General features: G+C 39.9%; 1 protein-coding gene across 1 annotated transcript in view; it reads right to left on the bottom strand.

Annotated features, from left to right (window-relative positions):
* Positions 1 to 3,170: 3,170 nt before the first annotated feature.
* Positions 3,171 to 22,094, bottom strand: part of PKP2 (plakophilin 2) — a 75,379-nt gene continuing 56,455 nt past the window's right edge. Inside the window, exons 7-13 of the mRNA XM_058191045.1 lie at positions 12,837 to 12,954; positions 11,550 to 11,708; positions 9,602 to 9,775; positions 7,574 to 7,727; positions 6,551 to 6,740; positions 5,862 to 5,937; positions 3,171 to 4,060 (exon numbers count right to left, since the gene is read on the bottom strand). Of these exons, the coding sequence (XP_058047028.1) occupies positions 3,992 to 4,060; positions 5,862 to 5,937; positions 6,551 to 6,740; positions 7,574 to 7,727; positions 9,602 to 9,775; positions 11,550 to 11,708; positions 12,837 to 12,954 (940 nt within the window). The 3' untranslated portion in view covers positions 3,171 to 3,991. The remainder of the gene's footprint in view (positions 4,061 to 5,861; positions 5,938 to 6,550; positions 6,741 to 7,573; positions 7,728 to 9,601; positions 9,776 to 11,549; positions 11,709 to 12,836; positions 12,955 to 22,094) is intronic.

Below are 22,094 nucleotides of genomic sequence, written 5' to 3'. Positions count from 1 at the left end.
ACAATTTCTTCTCAAAAACGATTCAGGTCCGAGAAAACTGGGGGGTGCTTTAAGTACTTCCAAATGGCTTGGATATTATTGGGCTACAAATCCTATCATTCTCAATCAGCCCAAATAGAGGGATGATGGGAGCTGGGATCAGCCTTATCTGGACCCCTGATGAGCAATTCAGCTTCCTGAGCTACAATATCCATATTAGTATTAGCTGTTTTTTAAAGAATGTGCTGATGGTGGCAGCAAGCTCACTTTTGCGGGCCAAAATGATTTCTTGTATGGGGTAATAAGATTACAGAATTTTATTTTTATAATCGCATGTGGAATCATTCCGTATTTTTAACTACACACCTAAATCTACAATGCAGGAATAAATACGAGGATGTATTTGGAACACCAGGCAGGGACTGAACCCAAACAAACCAAGTTTTATTTTTCAGAAAGGCTTCCCTGTCGTGTATCTTGCAGGTTGTGTTTGGTTTCTAGGTCCGCCTAGATCGGATGCTGTGTTAAAATCACTGCAGAGACTAAAGTAAAAAAACATTACACCGAAAAGGATCGGCAGTTGGAAAGTCTGAATGGATTTGACATATCCTCTCTGCCTTTCACAACCAGGAGTGTTCAACAATAAATAGAATTTCACACCAAGAAGGTCACACCCTCTTAGCTTCTCCTAGAAAGAATGCATTGTTGAGATGGGTGTGGGAAGGCTAAATAAATATCTCCTGTGCACGTATTCCTAAAAAACGATTGTAAAGACATCTCAGTGGAGAGGGACGGATCCTATTTCTCACCAGCCACATGAAACAAATTGCACTGAGCTGTTAAAGAGACCGAGCAGCATATACATTTACTTTAATTTGTAAATTTAATTTAAGCAATAAACAAGGGCGTTTTATGACTGTGTGAGTAATATAAATAATTAAGCCACTCTTAACATGTGCTACTATTATTCAGCGCTCTTGTCAGGTAATCTGGAGTCTTTCACCTTTGCTATTACATGCAGTGCAGACCCACAGTATCGTCACATGCCTATACTATCTTTCCATGTGTCTGAACTTGTAAATGGAGCAGAGTCTTGCCTGTTGCTTTGGCGAAAGAGAAATTGGCCCACACAGTCCATCTCACAAGTATTTAGGACAACTAAGGGAGGACATCACCAGTCCTCAACTTAGTATGTGTGCAAAGCATCCCCTAGGGAGGTACACCTGGTGTGACCCAGAAGAAAGCCCTTCTCCGTGGCGGCTCCCTCTCTGGAACATCTTTCCCCCAGAAATTAGGATGGACCCCACACTAACACTCTTCCGGAAGGCGCTGAAGACCTGGTTTTGCCAGTGGGCCTGGGGAATGCAGAACGGGATGGAGCCCATTAAATGGCTCATGCGATGTGTGGTTGCCGGGGCTGGGGGTTATTTTACATAGAATAACAGAGTTGGAAGGGACCTTCCAACCCTCTGCTTAGGCAGGAAACCCTACACCACTTCAGACAAATGGTTATCCAACATATTCTTAAAAACTTCCAGTGTTGTAGCATTCACAACTTCTGCAGGCAAAGTTGTTTCACTTAATAATTGTTCTGTCAGGAAATTTCTCCGTAGTTCTAAGTTGCTTCTCTCCTTGATTAGTTTCCACCCACTGCTTCTTGTTCTACCCTCAGGTGCTTTGGAGAATAGCTTGACTCCCTCTTCTTTGTGGCAACCCCTGAGATATTGGAGCACTGCTATCATGTCTCCCCTAATCCTTCTTTTCATTAAACTAGGCATACCCAGTTCCAGCAACTGTTCTTTATGTCGTGTCCCACTCCCACTCCGATGAACGGAAGTGTCAAGGAAGTCCGTAACAAACTTGGCAACAAAGCCTTTGCAGCTTGCCAAGTTCCTTCGAGGTTTATCAGAGCAGGCAGGAGTCCAAGTTGTGACTTCAGCAAAAGAGTCCGATATCAGCAAACTAGATAAGACTTTGCTTGACTCAAGGTTGGAATGCCAAAAGCAGGTCCTTTATATAGGCTGTGGGGTGTGGCTCCATGACTCAGCATTTATCCAGACCTGCCGCACCGCTCCTTCTGCTGGCGTCGCCTCTCAGATCTCCGGAAGCAAGGGCCCTCCCACCCTGAATTGTCTTCAGCTGGATCTGCTGTCAGCTTCTGGGAAAGGGAGGGGTCAGAGGGAGTAGGGCCGAGTAATTCTAGCACCTGGCTGGCTTCCTGCTCTGAAGGCTGAGCCAAAGGAACACACACTACATGAGTGCTTCCTGGAATCCTCTCCGGGCATGGGGCCAGGGCCGGGGGCTGGAGGCATGACAGGCCGTTCATCTTCAGTATCAGACTCTGAGTCTGATAAAAGGCCCGGTTGGAGACGGGAGGGGCCCGGCTAAGGAGAGGAGGGAGGACGAGTCACAACACTTTATATGTTTTAGCCTCCAGTCCCCTAACAATTTTTGTTGCTCTTCTCTGCATTCTTTCTAGAGTCTCCACATCTTTTTTACATCATGATGACCAAAAGTGAATGCAGTATTCCAAGTGTGGCCTTACCACAGCATTACAGTGTAGTAACACTTCATGTGATCTTGATTTTATCCGTTTATGCAGCTTAGAACTGTGTTGGCTGTTTTGGCAGCTGCTGCACACTGCTGGCTCATATTTAAATGATTGTCCACTAGGACTCCAAGATCCCTCTCACAGTTACTATTATTGAGCAAGGTACCACATGTATTGTACCTGTGCATTTTGTTTTTGTCTAAGTGTAGAACCTTACTTTTTTCACCATTGAATTTCGTTTTGTTAGATAGCGCCCAATGTTCAAGTCTGTCAAGATCCTTCTATATCTTTTATTAATTTATTATATGGTTCTTTTATTAGTTTTATTGTTTTTTATATGAGGTTTTTATATTCTAGTACACCACCTTGAGTCGCCATGTGTGAATAGGTGGCAATATAAATTTTCCTATGGTAAATAAACACATTTCCTAAATAAATGCTATTTCCATAGTCGATAGTTGTCGGGCAAGAGTTATGTGTACCGTGACAAAGTTTATTTATTTATTTATAGTCTTTATTAAATTTCTACACCACCCATCTTACCTAAGTGACATAATGATGCAAATGATGCTAATTATGCAATATGCATTAATTGCATCTTTTATATGACAGCATCACAAATGATCTCTCTCTCTCTCTCTCGTGTGCACACACAAACACACCCACACACGTGCGCACAGACACACACACAGCAGATGCCCATTCCCAATAAATGTTATAGTTAAAACTATTAGAAACATTTGGTTCTTCTGGTCAAAATGATCATAAAAGAGACCACGCTCTAAGGTAGCAACTTGGCATTGTTTGAACAAATTTGACACAACAAACTTTGAAAAGTCTCCTGCACTGATAAATTCAGGGTTTAAGGAATTTTAAAAATATCTTCAACAATACTTCAGTTAAAAAAAAACCCAGTAACCACACCTGCAGGATTATACTGAAATATTACAACCTGGGAAAATATTATTCAAAAGCAGTTTATACAAAAGTCTGCACATTCATAAAATATCTGCAAATAAGAAGCAGTTTTGCATGAAGCACCCACTCACTATAATAAGTTTAGCAAAAAGAAAACTAACACAAGACTTCAGCAAGAATTCCCACATCCCATCTTTGGTTATTACTTTCCCATAATACAAAATGAAGACATTGATGTGGACAATTGCCCCCAAACTGACCGAGTATAATGTGTGCAATGGTTGTCAGTTTCAGGCTTGATATTAAAATTATTTGTTAGGCTTCAGCTTGGAATTCATTATGTTTATAGATGAGTTCTGATTTTAAGAAGAACAATAAGCATGGCTATAATGGCAGATAATATGGGAATCAACACTTTATTCCAGACACCAGTTGTAAATATAAAACACTCTTTCACTTTTTCTCAGTTCTTGGTACTGAGTGAATGATGCTAACATGTCTGTATTGTTTTTCCACAAAGATCTTTAAGACCTGTCCAGGTTTTCAGTCTCTCAGTAAATTATAGGCTCTTAATGTTCGATTGTTGATGAAATCCGTTTTCTTATATCCAGCCTTTAAAGTAAAAATAAAAAAAATTAAAAGGAAATGGAATATAGTTAACTACAATTCCAGGAACACAGAGGTAAATTCTCACTGAAAACATAAAGGTAAATTATTAAACATATATTAAGAATGAGATGTACATCCTATTGAAGCTACTTTGGGAGCCTAGAAAGAATATCAATTCATTTTTTCCTAAGATTGGATTGAGGTTGATTTAATTGATTTAAATTAGTGTGGATCTGAAAGACACTTAAATTAGACTCAGGAGGGTGTAGATCAACTGTTGGCCTCTATTTGTTAGTCACGCTGCCTAGTAATTTGGAGACCTGCAGTTTCAATACTTTTGGGAGTACCACATGTGAGACAACTAGCCTAGATTGTTATCGTGATCATAAACAAATATATCACACTTGGCCAATAAAAAATTCTATTCTATTCTATCTATTCTATATAAATGTATGTATTTGTCAGGATTGTGACAAGGTAGGGAGGAATGCATTGTGATTCCTATGAAAACAACCTTCTGTAGTATTACATAAAAAAGTAAACATAGAAGTTAATCATGCAATTAAAATTACGTTTAATTTGACACCGATTGATGGTGTATATTGTATTTACATATGTGGAAAATTTCTATTAATTTAAATGGGCTTGTTGCCCTTGACATAAACAAACTGAATGTTGCAAATAAAGCAGGAACCTGCAGTCTCTGTTGAGCCAATTAGTTGCCGCAATTAGTTTTTGATTGGTATGCTGGAGGCTACATTCTAAAATTAGTCAAAGGCAAATCAAAATTTCCTTTTCAGTTTCATTCACACTTAATTGAAATTAAACACATTTGATGGAATTACTTCCCTGTTGTGTATTTAATGGGTTTCCCTTTTGGTCACATTAGGTAAAGGTTCCCCTTGCACATATGTGCTAGTTGTTCCCGACTCTAGGGGGTGGTGCTCATCTCCATTTCAAAGCCGAAGAGCCTGTCTGAAGACGTCTCTGTGGTCATGTGGCCAGCATGACTAAATGCCAAAGGCGCACGGAACGCTGTTACCTTCCCACCAAAGGTGGTCCCTATTTTTCTACTTGCATTTTTTACATGCTTTCGAACTGCTAGGTTGGCAGAAGCTCACGGGGAGCTCACCCCGTTAGGCAGCACTAGAGATTTGAACTGCTGAACTGCCGACCTTTTGATCGACAAGCTCAGCGTCTTAGCCACTGAGCCACCACGCCCCTGCTATTGTAACAATTTGATCATTCCATTTTTGAGACCGACCCTAAGACTTTTACAGCTAAGCGCAGCCCAGTTGAAAAAATGCTTTGCGTACTCTATTCACAAAAGCATTTTCTACGGTGAGCATAGCACCATGGCAAACCTTACAAAAGTACATGAATTTCCATCTTAATTAACAATTCCAAATCTCTAACAGGGTTAATTAGGGTTCAGTATTAAAATATTTCGAATAACAAAAATAATTCAAAGTATGACATTCATTTAAAAACGAAGAAAACTGATACCAAGGAGGAAAAATAAAACGTTGCATGAGTCAGGTCTTTAGATCAGGGCTCTCCAACCTTGGCAAATTTAAGCCTGGTGGACTTCAACTCCCAGAATCCCCCAGCTTTGCTGGCTGGGGATTCTGGGAGTTGAAGTCCTCCAGGCTTAAAGTTGCCAAGGTTGGAGAGCCCTGCTTTAGATTGAAAAGGCTTTGTTTAAGTTGGTCAGAATGTGTATTTTTTTAACAGGGACCCAGAAAAGTAACCCAAAGGTTTGTAAAGCATTTTCAAAAGATTCCCATCTTGTCTGTTAGCTTACCTTTTTGTAAGCATTGTGGAGATCAGTATGAGACCACAAGGAATACAAGAGGATTGAGGCAGCTCTACCACTTTTGCTGAGAAAAATAGTAAAAAAAAAAAAGAAAAAGAACATTTAAAGTAGTTCAGCATTGTACCAGCATGAAATTGAAAATGTGTTATGTAAAATCTTCAATTGTGCAGAAATGGACAAACTCACTTTGGAACTCAAAAATAAGAGTGAGTGAGATATAGGTTTATAGGATATGGATATAGTTGTTTAAGAGGAATTACGTTGTATATTTGACATGTAATGAAGTAAGATATATATGTAAATTTGTATACAGATTGAGGAATATATTATGTATTAACTTGAATTAAGATGGAAATGTTAGAAACTAGAGATGTCAAATTATGTCCATTGTTTTTAAAATTGAATTAATAAAAAAAATTTTTTTAAAAAGAAAAGAACAAAATGTTTCACAGAGTTTCAATAAAAAAAAAAACCTAGTAAGGAAAATAAAAGATCCAAATGAAAGGCATAGGAAAAGGACAGGCAGAAGAGATCAGAGGCCATAAAAATATGTATTTTCAGACTCCCTTTAAATATGTTTTAAAAAAACAAGAACAGAAAAAAATTATCTCCTTCATGCAACTTTTTGCTGCAAACTTTAAGTATTATAGATATTTACTTTAGGAATGGATACCTACTTGTCATTTGTGCTGATATTCATAATCTTTGAAATGCCATCATTGTTCAAGAGAAGCCGAGCGCTTGAGGAATTGTTTTGAGTCAGGTTGTACAAAGCATAGCAAACAGAAGCCGCAATCTCATTGTCCACATCAGATGTTGGGATGTAATTTGGCAGCATGGCAATCAATTCTGGCAATAGTACTCTGGCTGAAAAATAATCAAGATGTGCCCTTATTCTAAAGTTTAAATATACCCGTCACACGTTCTTAAAAATATGCTTGTATCTAACTAAAGGGTACAATGTTTAGTTCTAATGAAAAATTTTACAATTTCCCCCCCCTGCAAATATACTCCATGAAAATGTTGGGATTTATGGGTAGGCATGTAGTTGGATAACAGCATTGGCCTGCAGATTATCTTCCATAATCTGAAGCCCTCCAAATTTTGTAGGGCTTGCAAAATCCCAACATTTCAAACAGCTGCAAATCTTCTACAATTTGGGCCCTCAACACATCTAGAGATTCAAAATTTGGCAAAAACTAGTGGATACCATCATACCTCTCTAATTCTGATTCCCAAGCAACTAAAATAGTGTCTTGTGGCTAACTATTACATATCAGCAAACGGGTTGTTTCCGGGGTGGGGAAGGCCGTTTTCGCCCTCCCCAGGCTCCTAGAAAGGCTCTGGAGCCTGGGGAGGGCGAAGAACGGGCCTTCTGGTCCCACCGGAAGTCGGCAAATGGGCTGTTTCCAACTTCAAGAGGGCCTCTGGGTGGGTGGGGAAGAACTTTTTTTGCCCTCCTCAGGCTCCTAGAAAGCCTTTGGAGCCTGGGGAAGATGAAAAATGGGACTACCGTGCCACTGCATGCCAAAAACAGGGGGAGCGCAGGGGAGGGGGTCACACGTGCATGCGTGGGGGGTTGGGGCGCATTGAATTCTGGGTGTGGGCATGCGTGCGACCCATAATTAACATCCATCATTAACATCCTATCATGCAATTAAAACCCATGCAAATAACCTTCATTAGGACTGTGTATTTACCTATTTCATTTTGCAGCAAGGTGTTACGAGACAAGTTCCTGAGTAGGGAGACTGCTGTTTTCCTGACGCTTACGTTGGTCACATGTAGCATGCTTTGAAGATTTGGGAGGCCATTGACTTTCTTGACAATGATATGAGCCACCCCAAACGGCATCTGTCAGGAAACACATACAGCTTTTAGACTTAGGGAATTCACCCACTCCATATCACAGAATCTTTTGTACAGTGCATAATTTTCTTCCAGAAAGAGGATTGTTATTATTGTCAGTCCCCAAACAAAGGCATTTCAAATATTAAGAAAATGTCCCCACCTCCAAAGAAGATCAGAATTTTGTGGCAGGTGATACTGATGGTTTCCTTAGAAAGGAAGGGATGCTAGGAGAACAGATCTAGAAATGTCCTTGAAGATCTTAACCCAGACCTAGAGTTGTACAGGAATTCCCTTAAAGTGGTTTTGTTTTTAAAAGGAAAATAAAGAATAAAAGCACCCACCAAGCAGCACCCCAATTATACAAAGTGCTTTTCCAAGAGGATGGTGCTTTGTCAATTTATGCTTTTTCAAAAATGGTGTTGTTGTTAGTAATGTCTAGACTGAAGAAGCATCACAAGTTTCTGCTACTGCTGAAAGATACAGAAGGCCGTACTCAAATTACGGAAGTATGGTGAAATAAGAATAGGTGAGACCCAACTTGGTACAGCAAATTTTGGGGCTGGTGGTCCTTTTTAAGATGTCCTGTTAACTTCATTTAGTTACAAACTCTTCCCTTATTCTCTTAGTCTTCCTTTCAGAAGGCTAGCCTGTTGGTTATGTTGCTTCCCCTCCTCACTATGCTAGCTACTGGACCATGGTTAATTTTATGCTTCCCAAATAAAATGAATTCTATCCTTTCCTTTTCCATCTTCCTTACCTAGGAGCACCTCAAAATGAAATAAATCAGCTATCTTTGTTACAAAGGTAGGCATCAATGTTCCCTAGACATTCTTAACAATTAAAAGACAAACAGCAACTAGAGACCAGCTCTTCCTTTGTAGTCTCTTCTCCATAGTTGACCCCTCTCAAATATAAAAATAAAATGAGACTAGGTACCAAAGGGACAATTTGTAAATGTCACTTAGTCTTATCCAGGCCTTTATTCAGTGGTGGGATTCAAATTTTTTTACTACTGGTTCTGTGGGCGTGGCTTGGTGGGCATGGCAGGAGGAGGATACTGCAAAATCTCCATTCCCACCCCACTCCAGGGGAAGGATACTGTAAAATCTCCATTCCCACCCCACTCCAGGGGAAGGATACTGTAAAATCTCCATTCCCATCCCACTTCAGGGGAAGGATACTGTAAAATCTCCATTCCCACCTCACTCCAGGGGAAGGATACTGTAAAATCTCCATTCCCACCTCACTCCAGGGGAAGGATACTGTAAAATCTCCATTCCCACCTCACTCCAGGGGAAGGATACTGTAAAATCTCCATTCCCTCCCCACCCCACTCCAGGGGAAGGATACTATAAAATCTCCATTCCCACCTCACTCCAGGGGAAGGATACTATAAAATCTCCATTCCCACCTCACTCCAGGGGAAGGATACTGTAAAATCTCCATTCCCACCTCACTCCAGGGGAAGGATACTGTAAAATCACCATTCCCTCCCCACCCCACTAACCTGTTTTCCAGCTACGTTGTCCTGTGCAGGGCAACAAAAGAAGACCCAGTCGATCAGCTGGGACTCGGGCGGCAACGAATAGGTGAGGGGGTGGGGGAGCAACCAAAAGTGGTTTTTGCTGGTTCTCCGAACTACTCAAAGTTTCCGCTATCGGTTCTCCAAAACTGGTCAGAACCGGCTGAATACCACCTCTGCCTTTATTGCTGACCAGATTAATGTTATACTGGTTTAATCATTCTGTTCTATTCTCTATGGCTCCATTATAAGTTTTTTTTCCCCTCTATGTGCTGCTTTGAGCTTATCCAAGAGAAACAACAGTAAAATAACAGTATTAATACCAGCCACATCCATTTCCTTTTCAGATACTTACTGGTCCACTGCCAGCAGTGAGGTTCTGCAGAGCGCCCAGAGATGCCTCTTGAGTGAAGTTTCTAGTGCTTTCTGCTATTAGGGACAAATATATCCTGATCAGTGTGGAATGCCAGAGCTTTTCAACGCCTCTGGGATTACTCTTTTCTTCCGGCAGAGGTGTATCATGTTGCTTCTAAAAAGTCAAACAGATTAATATTTTAGAAATGAAGTGAGAAAGAATCAAAATCTGTTTGCAATACAGCTCGTCTAGCTCCTTAATGGTAGCTAGTAAAATACAAAGACCAACAGTCCTAAATTTTGATGAATGCCTATGTGTAAATCATTGTTTGGGTTTAATAGTGCATAAACCCTCTGTAAAGGTAAGTGGCTAAGACACTGAGCTTTTCGATCGAAAGGTTGGGAGTTCAGCGGTTCGAATCCCTAGTGCCGCGTAATGGGCTGAGCTCCCGTTACTTATCCCAGCTTCTGCCAACCTAGTAGTTCGAAAGCACGTAAAAAATGCAAGTAGAAAAATAGGGACCACCTTTGGTGGGAAGGTAACAGCGTTCCGTGCACCTTTGGCGTTTATTCATGCCAGCCACATGACCATGGAGACGTCTTCAGACAGCGCTGGCTCTTCGGCTTGGAAACGGAGATGAGCACCACCCCCTAGAGTCAGGAACGACTGGCACGTATGTGCGAGGGGAACCTTTACCTTTAAACCCTCTGTAACCCCTATTTCAGCAGACTGATCATTAAGAACAACCAGGGAAAAGAAATTATTGCTGCATCTGCTGATTACTCATGATTATTGGGGACGACCAGTTTTATTTTCATCCAAAACACAGTATACTTTAAAGAGGAAAGAAATTCAAATCTAATGGCTATATCTATATCTATCTTTAGGTTGTGTTTTTAACCATTTAGTTGTGCCCGACTCTTGGTGACTTTATAAGCGAGTGCTCTCCATGCTACCCCATCATGTACTGCTTCTTTCAATTGTATGCTTAACTTTGCATCAGTTATGATGTTATCAAGCCAGTGTGTTCTTTGCTTGCTCCTTCTTCTCTGTCCACTAACCATTCCTAGTAACATTGCCTTCCTTAATGAATTCACACGCATATCATGGCCAAAGTAAATTAGACATAGTCTTAAGATTTCAGCTTCCAGTGACGTGTCTGGTTTTATATGATTTAAAACCTCTCTGTTAGATACTCTGGCTCCCTCTTTATAATCTTAAATAATTGTTAGATCCACAGAACACTCTGGGGTGAGGAGACATCTGAAAAACTAGATTAACAAATTTGTCTTGAAATCTTACAAATGTGGCCACAATTACATACCTTAATTTTATACCACTGGACATGATGAATTGTTCTATAAGATTAGCAAGTTTTCTCTAGCAGGGGTCTCCAACCTTGGCAACTTTTAAGACTTGTGGACTGCAACTCCCAGAATTCATGCTTTGCTGGCTGAGGGATTCTGGGAGTTGAAGTCCACAAGTCTTAAAGTTGCCAAGGTTGGAGACCCCTGTTCTATAGCATTCTGGTTTAGTCCTAATAAATATATTTAATCCTGGAGAAGGTCTGTCTATGTAACTGCTAAGAGTCAATGAAAATTTGATGGTACAACATGGATGCATGCATGAATGCATCCATCTGCCCATCAAAATAATCCCCATCTGTACTTTTCAGATTTTTTCCCTGCCCAGGGCTACTTATCTTTATTTTATGAATATTGTTTCAGGTTTAACAGATCTTTTTCACTCAGTATATTTCCATATTACTTATATATTCTACATCAGTCAACCTTCAAAATATTGCCCGTCATCTCTATTAAGATTAAAATCCCCAGCATTCCCAGTAAGATACAGTAAGATGGACAAGTGTGATTTTCAGACAAAGGTTTCTCAGAGATATTGGGCTGCCTATTGCAACACTGTTGTTCCCTCCTTACATCTCTGTTACCTGCTTTGCTTTCCTGCTCTTTGTTCCAAAACATCCAATGTTGTTCCTGGATGGATCATCCCTTTTTGGCACATAAAGTTTCTCAGCATAATTATTAGGGAGTTCAGCCTCTAACTGGTAAGAAAGATTATGAAGAATGCACACACAATTCTCTGTAGCCTGGAAAAAATGAACAAATACATTACTCTGACTGTGTAAGTAATGGGGGGGGGGGGAATCTGGAATGTACTGTAGATTCAAGCATTCAAATAATCATTGGCCTTATTTTATAGTTCTTCCTAGACTGTGGATAGCAGCAGTATTGCAAATTTTCAAATCAGCTCTAATTCCTTATCAGGTAAACAACAGAGTTCTGGAATGAATGAATGTATGAATGAATGAATGGAGTTGTGTGTTCAGATCACACAAGTTAGAGCAACTAATAAAAGAAGAGAAATTTTAATTTATTTCATACTTGAACGATCTGTCAGACAGTTAGGATTGAATTTAAAGTATTAAATTTTACTTGTTCAAACCTTAAATTTAGTTAAGTTAAATCTATTAAGTCAAAGCTTAACCTATTTCAGTTTCTATTGTTTTAGAGCTGGAGGATGATGGATGCCTTATACTTAATCAAGTCTTCTAAACCTTTTAATTTAGGGAAAGAAAGCGAAGACAACACTGGAGTGCACAAGCCCAGCCGAAAGTCTAGGTTTGATAAGACTCTCCATACTTCTTCCATTTTGCACCATCAAGACATGTTGCAGAACAACTCCCACCATTACCAACCTCTATGGCTGGGAACATGAGAGCAGCATCTGGAGGATGCAAAGTTGTAGATCTCTGGTAGTATTTTAGCATATGTTGTGTTTCCGCTTTGTAGGGGTGTTTTTGGGTAATCTCAAGCAAGTTGTTTTCAGCAGATTATATTAACATGGGGCTAAGAATTTTATAGCTGGAGATGTATTTATTATTCATATATTTCAGCAGCTGCCTGATTCCAAACAACTCTGGGCAGTTTACCCTTTAAAAGCAAGAAATAATAAAAATTAAGAAACTGTTCATGGACGTCCAGAGGAGAAAATCAGAATAAGGACAGTGATTCAGCGGTCACCCGACCTCAAAGCCTGAGAAAACAGCTAGATTTTCAAGGACTTTTAAAACATCAGAATGTCCACAAAACTCACATCATAAAGTCATTAGATGATTTATAAGAGGGGGGTGAATATTAACCCACTTTGGAGACTGTGCCAGAAAGAAATGCGCTCTATCTTAATCCTAGAGATTTCACTGGTTTGGAAAAGTTACCTTATCGTCTGGTTTACGATCTGCAGTTGTTCCTTGTATATAATACACCAGCGAATCAATCAATCCTTCACATTCCCTCATTCTCTTTCTCCCTTCAGGGCCAGCTGAACTCATGTTTCTGTAAATTATGCAATAAAATTGATCACAAGAATGTTACACATCAGTTTCTTAGCTCTGTTTTTGTGAAGCATTTTATAAACACAAGATTCCACTTTTGTGTTTAGTGCTCCACTTATAAACACTGCATTCATGTTTGGGTTTATTGTTCATCCATGTTTAATGTCAGGATAGATTACAGACAGTCCTCACTTAATGATCATCCGTTCAGCGAATACTCAAAGTAATGATGGCGCAAACGAATGCTATTTATGGAAAGTCCTGAAATATCAATAGCACTTAGACTTATATACTGCTCCATGGTGCTTTACAGGACTTTCTGAGCCATTTACAAATGTCAGATACCGCCCCCCAGCAATCTGACTGAGATGGTGTAGGGTTTTCTGGCTGGGCAGGGGGTTGGACTAGAAGGCCTCCAAGGTTCCTTCCAACTCTGTTGTTATATTATATTACATTAATCTGGGTCCTTATTTTACTGATGTCGGAAGGATGGAAGGCTGAGTCAACTCTGAGCCAGTCAGGATCGAACTCCTGACTGTGGCAGTTAGCCTGCAATACTGCATTTTAACCACTGTGCTACCATAGCTCAAAGTTACAGTTATGGTCAGGTGATCAAATCTGGGTGCTTGGCAACCTGTCCACATTTATGACTGCAAGGTGCATTTCACCCCTCTCTTGCCTATCTCCCTCTTCTCTCTCTCTTTTGGCTCTCCTGTGCCACTGCCCACCACTACTGGTCCTAGGAGTATCTTCTGTCTCCCATACCATTGAGGCACTTCCAGCCAAAGCAGCTGGTAGCTATTAGTGAAGCCTCCGTGAAGCTGGCCGATGCCACCATGAAGGCACTATAGAGGCTTCACCAAGGGCCAGCAGCTGTTTTAGCCAGATGTGTCTTGTTGTTAGCAGGAGGAAGAAGGTAGTGAAGGTAAGCCAGGGATGGGGATGCAGTAGGGGTGGATATCAGGGTGGCCAACACGTGGGTGGAAAAGTTGAAGCAGAGATGAGCACAGCAGGGTAGGAGAAGCAGGAGGTCCTTATCTAACGACTGTAACCAGGACTACCGTAACTGCCCTTGCTATGTGATGCAGTCACATGTTTCATGTAATGACTACTTCACTTAGTGATTATAATTCTGGCCCCAACTAAGCAAGGACTACATTAACCTCTATGATGTGTTTACTATTTATAATACTATTAACTCAGCCATAAAATAATTTACCTGTGCATAGGCCAATTTGCAATGCATAGGCCAATAACGGGGTGTGTGTGATATAAAACATTTATATAATCAGAATTATATTATTTATCCCTAGTTGACTCCAATATAGGGACCATTGTAGTGGAAGTTTTGGTTTTGCATAAAAAACACTCTCAGCCTTATTTGGAGCAATCAACACACTTTTACCAAACTGTAATATTCCTAGTCTGAGATACATACAACGGCCTTTATGATTTCTATATTCTAGTTGTGTCTACATTCTCAACTGAATATAGATTAAGCCCCCACGGCTATATCAAGAAGTAATATGGCCAGTGGTGGGTTTCAACAAGTGTTTCCACTGGTTCACTTCACGCATGAAGCAATTTATATAACTTTTCTTAAACTATGTTACAAAGCACCATATAAATTATACAAAATACCTACTTGCAGAAAACAAATCTTTGACTTAGGATGCCATTTTAAAATGCACTTAAAATTAGAAACATAGATTTAGAATATGACTGAAAGGCGGTTTTTTTGAAAGGCAACTGAACTGTTTTTATCTTGAGGAAGAAGATGATGTTTTGCACAACTGATGAAGCTTTTTGGATGAGAAGCAACATGTCTTCTTTATCTTCAAGAAAAATCAGTCAACGTCATCTTCCTCTTCCTCAAGATAAAAACAGACATCTAAATCGTGAATGTTGTTTTCCTTCCATTTGCATGGTTGGTATGAAAAACAACAACAAAATGTCAGCATTACCAAGCAGAATGCCTTCTTGGATGAGAATGCCTTCTTGGATGAGAAGGATTTTGGTATAAAACTCAAAAACTACTAAAAATATTTTTTCTGAAAGTCCCCACCAACCGATGCAGTCTCTCAAACTCCAGATCAACATCTATTACTTTAATACTTTCCTCTTATTTAACACGAAGCTTCATCCTCTTAAGAACAGTGTGGAGTGCATTTAATTCAGAAGTATGTTGAGTAGAGATTTATAACCAGTAAGGAGAAACATTTCTGCTGGACAGTTTTGCTTAATTTACAGAAAACAGATTCTATGATAAAAATCCCATTTTATTTATTTTTCATCTCTTGTTATTAAACTGTAATTCTATATATGTTGAACAGGCAGTAAATCAGTGGGGCTTTACCCTCTGAATAGACAAGTATAAGATTGCACCGCCAGCCATTTGCTTCTCAACAGAAAATCATTCATTGTACATTCTGGCAATTATCTTAAGCAGAGAATAAATAACATTTGCTCGTTAGCACCAATTTATGCAACAAGGAAACCACTTCGATAGTCACAGGGGAAAGCAAATTTAATGCTTTTCTTGCATAGTGGCAACACCAACTACAAAATGACAGATGGGTACACTCTTTACTAGGCAGCCCAAATCTATATAGAATCAGATATACCCAAGTTAATTGACTTAGACACATTTAAAACCCATCTGTTAAATATATTACAGAACAGACAGTAACGTTTGAAAGTGTTGTTGTGTTCTGCACAGGGACTGTGATTATTCTAAACCAGGTTTCTGTTATTCCTTTGACAACTCAAAAAGAGCAGCTGTTTCTACACTGTACAACTGAAGATCAATAAAAGCATTTTCAGAAATTTGACCCACTTATATAACAGTGAGCAGAGATCATATTATTTGTTAAATGTGTGAACTTTGTTTTCTTTAAATTTGTTTTTATACAGAGTGTTCTCTATATTTTTTTTTAAAATTGCAATAAAATTATATTACTTTTGAACCACTTTGATGTTCTCTTCCTTCTGCATCCCTTTTCTCTTCTGAATTGATTTGACAGTGAGTCTGAGGGCAGGGAGGGGCTCTTCCTCTTACTGTCCACATTCTCATATAAATGTCCTCTATGATTAGTTTTTCATTACTCCCCGCCAAAATCCAGAGGTTGGTCTCTCTGTCTCTCTCACTGCAGAAAAATCAATTACTACCAACCTGCCTTCCATTGAGGACCTGTATACTGCACGAGTCAAAAAGAGGGCTGCGAAAATATTTACAGATTCCTCACATCCTGGACATAAATTGTTTCAACTCCTACCCTCAAAACAACGCTATAGAGCACTACACATTCTATAGACACAAGAACAGTTTTCCCCCGAATGCCATCACTCTGCTAAACAAATAATTCCCTCAACACTATCAAACTATTTACTAAGTCTGCATTACTATTACTATTAGTCTTCTCATCGTTCCTATCACCCATCTCCTCCCACTTATGACTGTATGACTGTAACTTGTTGCTGTATCCTTACGATTTATACTGATTGTTTCCTAGTGTGATTTCATTGCTTATTTGTACCCTATGACTATCATTAAGTATTGTACCTTAGAATTCTTGATGAACGCATCTTTTCTTTTTATGTACACGAGAGCATATGCATCAAAGACAAATTCCTTGTGTGTCCAATCACACTTGGCCAATAAAGAATTCTATTCTATTCTATTCTATTCTATTCTATTCTATTCTATTCTATTCTATTCTATTCTATTCTATTCTATTCTATTCTATTCTCTATCCAGAGCAAGAGAGAACATGCATGCAGGGACAGGAAATAGAATAGAAATAGAATAGAATAACAGAGTTGGAAGGGATCTTGGAGGTCTTCTAGTCCAACCCCCTGCCCAGGCGGGAAACCCTACACCACTTCAGACAAATGGTTGTCCAATCTCTTCTTAAAAACTTCCAGTGTTGGAGCATTTACAACCTCTGGAGGCAAGTTGTTCCACTGATTAATTGTTCTAACTGTTAGGAAATTTCTCCTTAGTTCTAGATTGCTTCTCTCCTTGATTAGTTTCCATCTATTGCTTCTTGTCTTTCTACCCTCAGGTGCTTTGGAGAAGTTAAGCATCATTTATTGCTACTCAATCTTCCCCTTTCAAGTGTTCCTATTAACTCTGCAAATGAGAGGAACATGCATTAGCCGAAATAAAGTTCTTTTTTTTTTTTCAAGAAGCTTCAAAATGTTTGCTGCATGGAGTGCTTGCTATTCTGGATTCCAGCCATTCTATTGTACTTCATTCTTCTTTGCCAATATTACACAGGTAATTCCTCATGCTGCAACCGTTCAAAGTTACGACGAATCCCTCAACAGCTACTTATAATCTGGTTTTGAAGCGCTGATTTTGGCCTTCCCCATATGACCTCATTTTGAGCACTTAGGAAATGGCCCGCGATGTCCCATGGTCACATGACCCTAATTTACAACACTTTCCCCCCCTAGAAACTGGTTGTTTACTTTCAGTTCCTGGAAAAAAAAGCTCTATAGTGACAATAGATTTGCTTAACAACCATGGTGTTTGCTCAATAACCACAGAATTTGTTTTATAACCAACATAAAAAAAAAGGTTGTACAATCAGATAAAGAAGAGGGCTGTGAAAATATTTACAGACCCCTCGCATCCTGGACATAAACTGTTTCAACTCCTACCCTCAAAACGACGCTATAGAGCACTGCACACCAGAACAACTAGACACAAGAACTGTTTTTTCCCGAAAGCCATCACTCTGCTAAACAAATAATTCCCTCAACACTGTCAAACTATTTACTGAATCTGTACTACTATTAATCTTCTCATAGTTCCCATCACCAATCTCTTTCCACTTATGACTGTATGACTATAACTTGTTGCTGGCAATCCTTATGATTTATATTGATATATTGACCATCAATTGTGTTGTAAATGTTGTACCTTGATGAAGGTATCTTTTCTTTTATGTACACTGAGAGCATATGCACCAAGACAAATTCCTTGTGTGTCCAATCACACTTGGCCAATAAAAATTCTATTCTATTCTATTCTATTCTATTCTATTCTATTCTATTCTATTCTATTCTATTCTATTCTATTCTATTCTATTCTATTCTATTCTATTTTAAAGTAGATACGATGATCTACTTTATGACCATCATGCCTTTGACCATAAATGGGCAGGCTCAGTTATGGTCATAAGTTAAGTACATCTGTATTCCCCCCCCTCCATTTCTCATTCATTTGCTGGTCTGAAGAGCTTTCCCTAGACTATTTTCAGAGAGGGGGCTTGGAATAGTTCCCTTTAAAGATTTTTGATTCTTCAAACAGTGGGAGTTCCCCAAAGTTTCCAAACAATTTTTCACCACAACTGGGACTGTCCTGTTGCACAATCAAACCAGGACTCTTTCCTTGAGCAGTGGAGAGAGAAAGAGCTAATATCAAAATGCTATCCTTCTGTGTGAAAATGCTCTCACAATTTAAATATAAAAGAAGCAAAACAAATCAAGCAACAAGTAAGCGTTCAAGCAGCCACAGGTTAGCATCTTACAAGAAAGATAAACTCAAAACCTCACAGGATAAACCACCTTCTTCCCTATATATTGAAAAACAGGCATGATGATAATCCCAGAAAGTCCTTTTAATCTATTACTTTTTGCAGTACAAAGGATTGCTTTTTAGTAGAGATTATTGGAGAATGTGTACCAGAACCTCAATAAAAACAGCTTCTGGTTTTTGGGTTTCTCCTGCCTGCTCCAAAGCTGTTTTCTCTTGCTCAGCTAGCTCCCAGCTCATTACGAATGTGGAAAAAAAATGATTATGCGTTTTCACAAAGCTATGACTACACTTGAAAGTGCACGTTCACCCTTTGGTCAGTTTGCAAACACTGTTGACAGTGGCATGTTTGCAACAGTTTTTCTTGTGCATATAGAAATAGTTGTGTGGCGGGAGCTAACTAAAACAAGAGAGATAAGGGTGGAATTCTGAAATCCATTCCTGGGATTGGAGCCCACTGAATGCATTTCAAAACTAACCTCACAGCTGCAGCCCTAGCAAAAAGGAAATTATTTGATGTTGGATAAACAAAACAGGATTGTTGCTTTGCGGTCTTAGCAGCCGTGGAAGACTGTCAAGCTAAGTCACACATTTCCTTTTTCAAGGATTTTAAGACATTAAAAATGTGTCCGTTTCCCCCCACCCTTTCCAAAATTCTTTATCCTTTGAATGGATGCCTGAAGTGAGGGCTGCATGCTGCTCTTTATATTACCTTTTAATTTTATCTCACTTAACATGCAAGCTTTTTTTAAAAAAAAAGATCTGAATGACATAATCCTAAGAGGTCTGTAAGGGACGTGCATAAGAGCACCAACCTGCCTACTGTTCCTGTCCTAATGTTCCTCTTGATTGTATCCAACTCGTATAATTATTTCATGCTTATACTTATATATATGCTTATATGTCGTATAGTTATTTCATGCTTATGCTTATATATACCATTGTGACAATATATATATATATATATATGTTTTCTGAGGTTAACCTCAGAAAACCTCACCAAAGACCTATATATATAGGTCTTTATATATATATATGTTTATATATATATATATATGTGTGTGTGTGTGTGTGTGTGTGTGTGTGTGTGTTTTCTGAGGTTTTCGCGGGTGTTTGTATGTAGGTCTTTGGTTATTCGGGTTTTCTCCCACGTAAAATTGGAAGTGTCTTGGCGACGTTTCGACGAAGTCTCATTCGTCATCTTCAGGCTTCAGCTTCGTGCTTCTGGGAGCAATGTGTGATCGCAGCTGTTTCTTCCTTTTAACTGCTAGTGGGGGTTTGAACTGATTGGGTGGGAGCTTGGCTGTGCTCTGATTGGATGGGGGTGGTTTTGTGCTCTGATTGGCTGGGGTGTGTCCTGTGTTGGTGGGGGCTTGGTTGTGCTCAGTTTAGTCTGTGTTGCAGGGGATTTGAGCTGGTGAGCTGCATAGCTGTTTTTGGCTTTGTGGTCGTGCTACATCTTCATAGTGGGTGTCAGTCTGCTGCATGTATGGATTGGAGGGTATGAAATGGCTAATGTTGCAGCTGCGGTCTGGCTTCTGGTCCTTGGTCGTGCTTCCTGATCAGTGTGGGTTTGGGTCTGCTTTCTGGGTGGATGTGTGGTGATGACATCCTGTGTGGACCTCGTGAGTGTGGGTCTGGTGTCATTCCTCGTGTTAGGGACTCGTTTGTCAATAAGGCGGGTTTCAAATGGCTGGTAGGCGGGAGGTGTCATCTCGTTTGTTCATGCTGTGTGGGCGTTTTCTATCTCAATGGCTTCTCTGATTATTCTGTTGTTAAAGTGTTCAGTTTTGGCGATAGTTCTGGTCTTTTAAAGTCAATATCATGTCCTGTGACTTTAAAGTGTTGGACCAGGAAGAAGTTAGTTCCTCTTTTTGAATGAGTTCTTGTGTTCTTCAATCGTGCACTTATTCTTCTGTTGGTTTGTCCAATGTATGTGGTGGGGCAGGTGGTGCATGGGATTTCATATACTCCTTGATTTTCTAACTCAATTTTGTCTTTGGGGTTTCTTAGGATGGTGGATATTTTTCTGTTTGTGCAGAATGCTGTCTTGATGTTGTGTTTGTGGAGGATCTTGCTGATTCTGTCTGTGGTGCCTTTTATATATGGGAGGAGGGCTGTGCCGTTTTCTTGTTCTCTGTCTTGGATTTTAGTGGGGGGTTCTTTTTGGATTAGCTTGGTAATCTTATTTCTTTGGAATCCATTGGATGTTAGTACGTTAGTGAGAGTGTCTAGTTCGGGTTTTAGGTGTTGTTCATCAGCTAAGCATTTTGTTCTGGAGATGAGTGTCTTGGCTACGGAGTTGATCTGTGCTGGGTGGTGGTGTGAGAGTGCGTGCAGATAGCGGTTTGTGTGTGTTTTCTTCTGGTAGATGGTGTGTCCTAGGAGCCATTGGGTTTCTGTAGACTAAGACATCCAGGAAGGAAGTTGGTTATTAACTTCTGTTTCCATGGTGAACTGTATTTTGGGGTGTAGGCTATTGAGGTGTGTGAGGAAGTTGTCAAGTTTTCTTTCCCGTGTGGCCAGATTATGAAGGTGTCGTCTACATATCTGAGCCAGAGTTTGGGTTTGTGATCAGATTTTCTAGAGCTTGGGTTTCAAAGTGTTCCATGTAGAGATTGGCAATGACAGGTGAGAGGGTGATCCCATGGGTGCTCCTTCTACTTGTTTGTATTTTTGTCCATTATAGATGAAGTATGTGTTGGATAGGCAGTGGTTGGTCAGATCTAGGATGTGCTTGGGGGTTATATTTGTTTTGGATAGCTGTCAAGGCTTCTTTGATTGGCACTTGGGTGAAGAGGATATGACATCAAAGCTCACGAGTAGGTCGCTGGGCTGTAAGTTTTGTTTCTTTATGATCTCTATGAACTGGAATGAGTTTTTTACGTGTGAGGTGATGGATTCTGCATAGGGCTGTAGTTGTTTGGCGAGAAATTTGGCTAGGTTTTGTAGAGGTGAGCCTATGGAGCTGACTATGGGTCTGAGTGGGGTTCCTTCTTTGTGTATCTTGGGGAGGCCATAGAGCTTAGGGCATCTGGATGATTTCTCTCTGGGAATGATTCTTTGTTGGATTTCTTCGCTGATGGGGGAGGCTTTTATTTTGGATCTAGTGGTTTTTTCTAGGTAGGTGGTGGGGTCTGTGTTTAGGGGCTTGTATGCAGGTTTAGGGACTTTGCAGTCACTCCCAAATACATCCCCACCGAAACCATTATATGCGGAGTTGAAACCAGCCTGACCAAAATCAACCCCGATGACGCTAACAAAATCAGACTCGAGATCTCCAACATCCTCTGCACCAGCAAGCCACCCAAAAGCAACTTACCCAAAGAGGAACAGACAGCACTACTTAACCTGAAAAAAGATACCAGCATAATAATCCTACCAGCAGACAAGGGCAACGCCACGGTGGTTATGAACACATCTGACTACCAAACCAAATTAACCAACCTACTCCAAGACCCTGCATACAAGCCCCTAAACACAGACCCCACCACCTACCTAGAAAAAACCACTAGATCCAAAATAAAAGCCTCCCCCATCAGCGAAGAAATCCAACAAAGAATCATTCCCAGAGAGAAATCATCCAGATGCCCTAAGCT

Source organism: Ahaetulla prasina, chromosome 7 (genome assembly GCF_028640845.1).
Source record: "Ahaetulla prasina isolate Xishuangbanna chromosome 7, ASM2864084v1, whole genome shotgun sequence".
Taxonomy (NCBI): Eukaryota; Metazoa; Chordata; class Lepidosauria; order Squamata; family Colubridae; genus Ahaetulla; species Ahaetulla prasina.
This window is presented reverse-complemented; position numbering and strand designations above follow the sequence as displayed.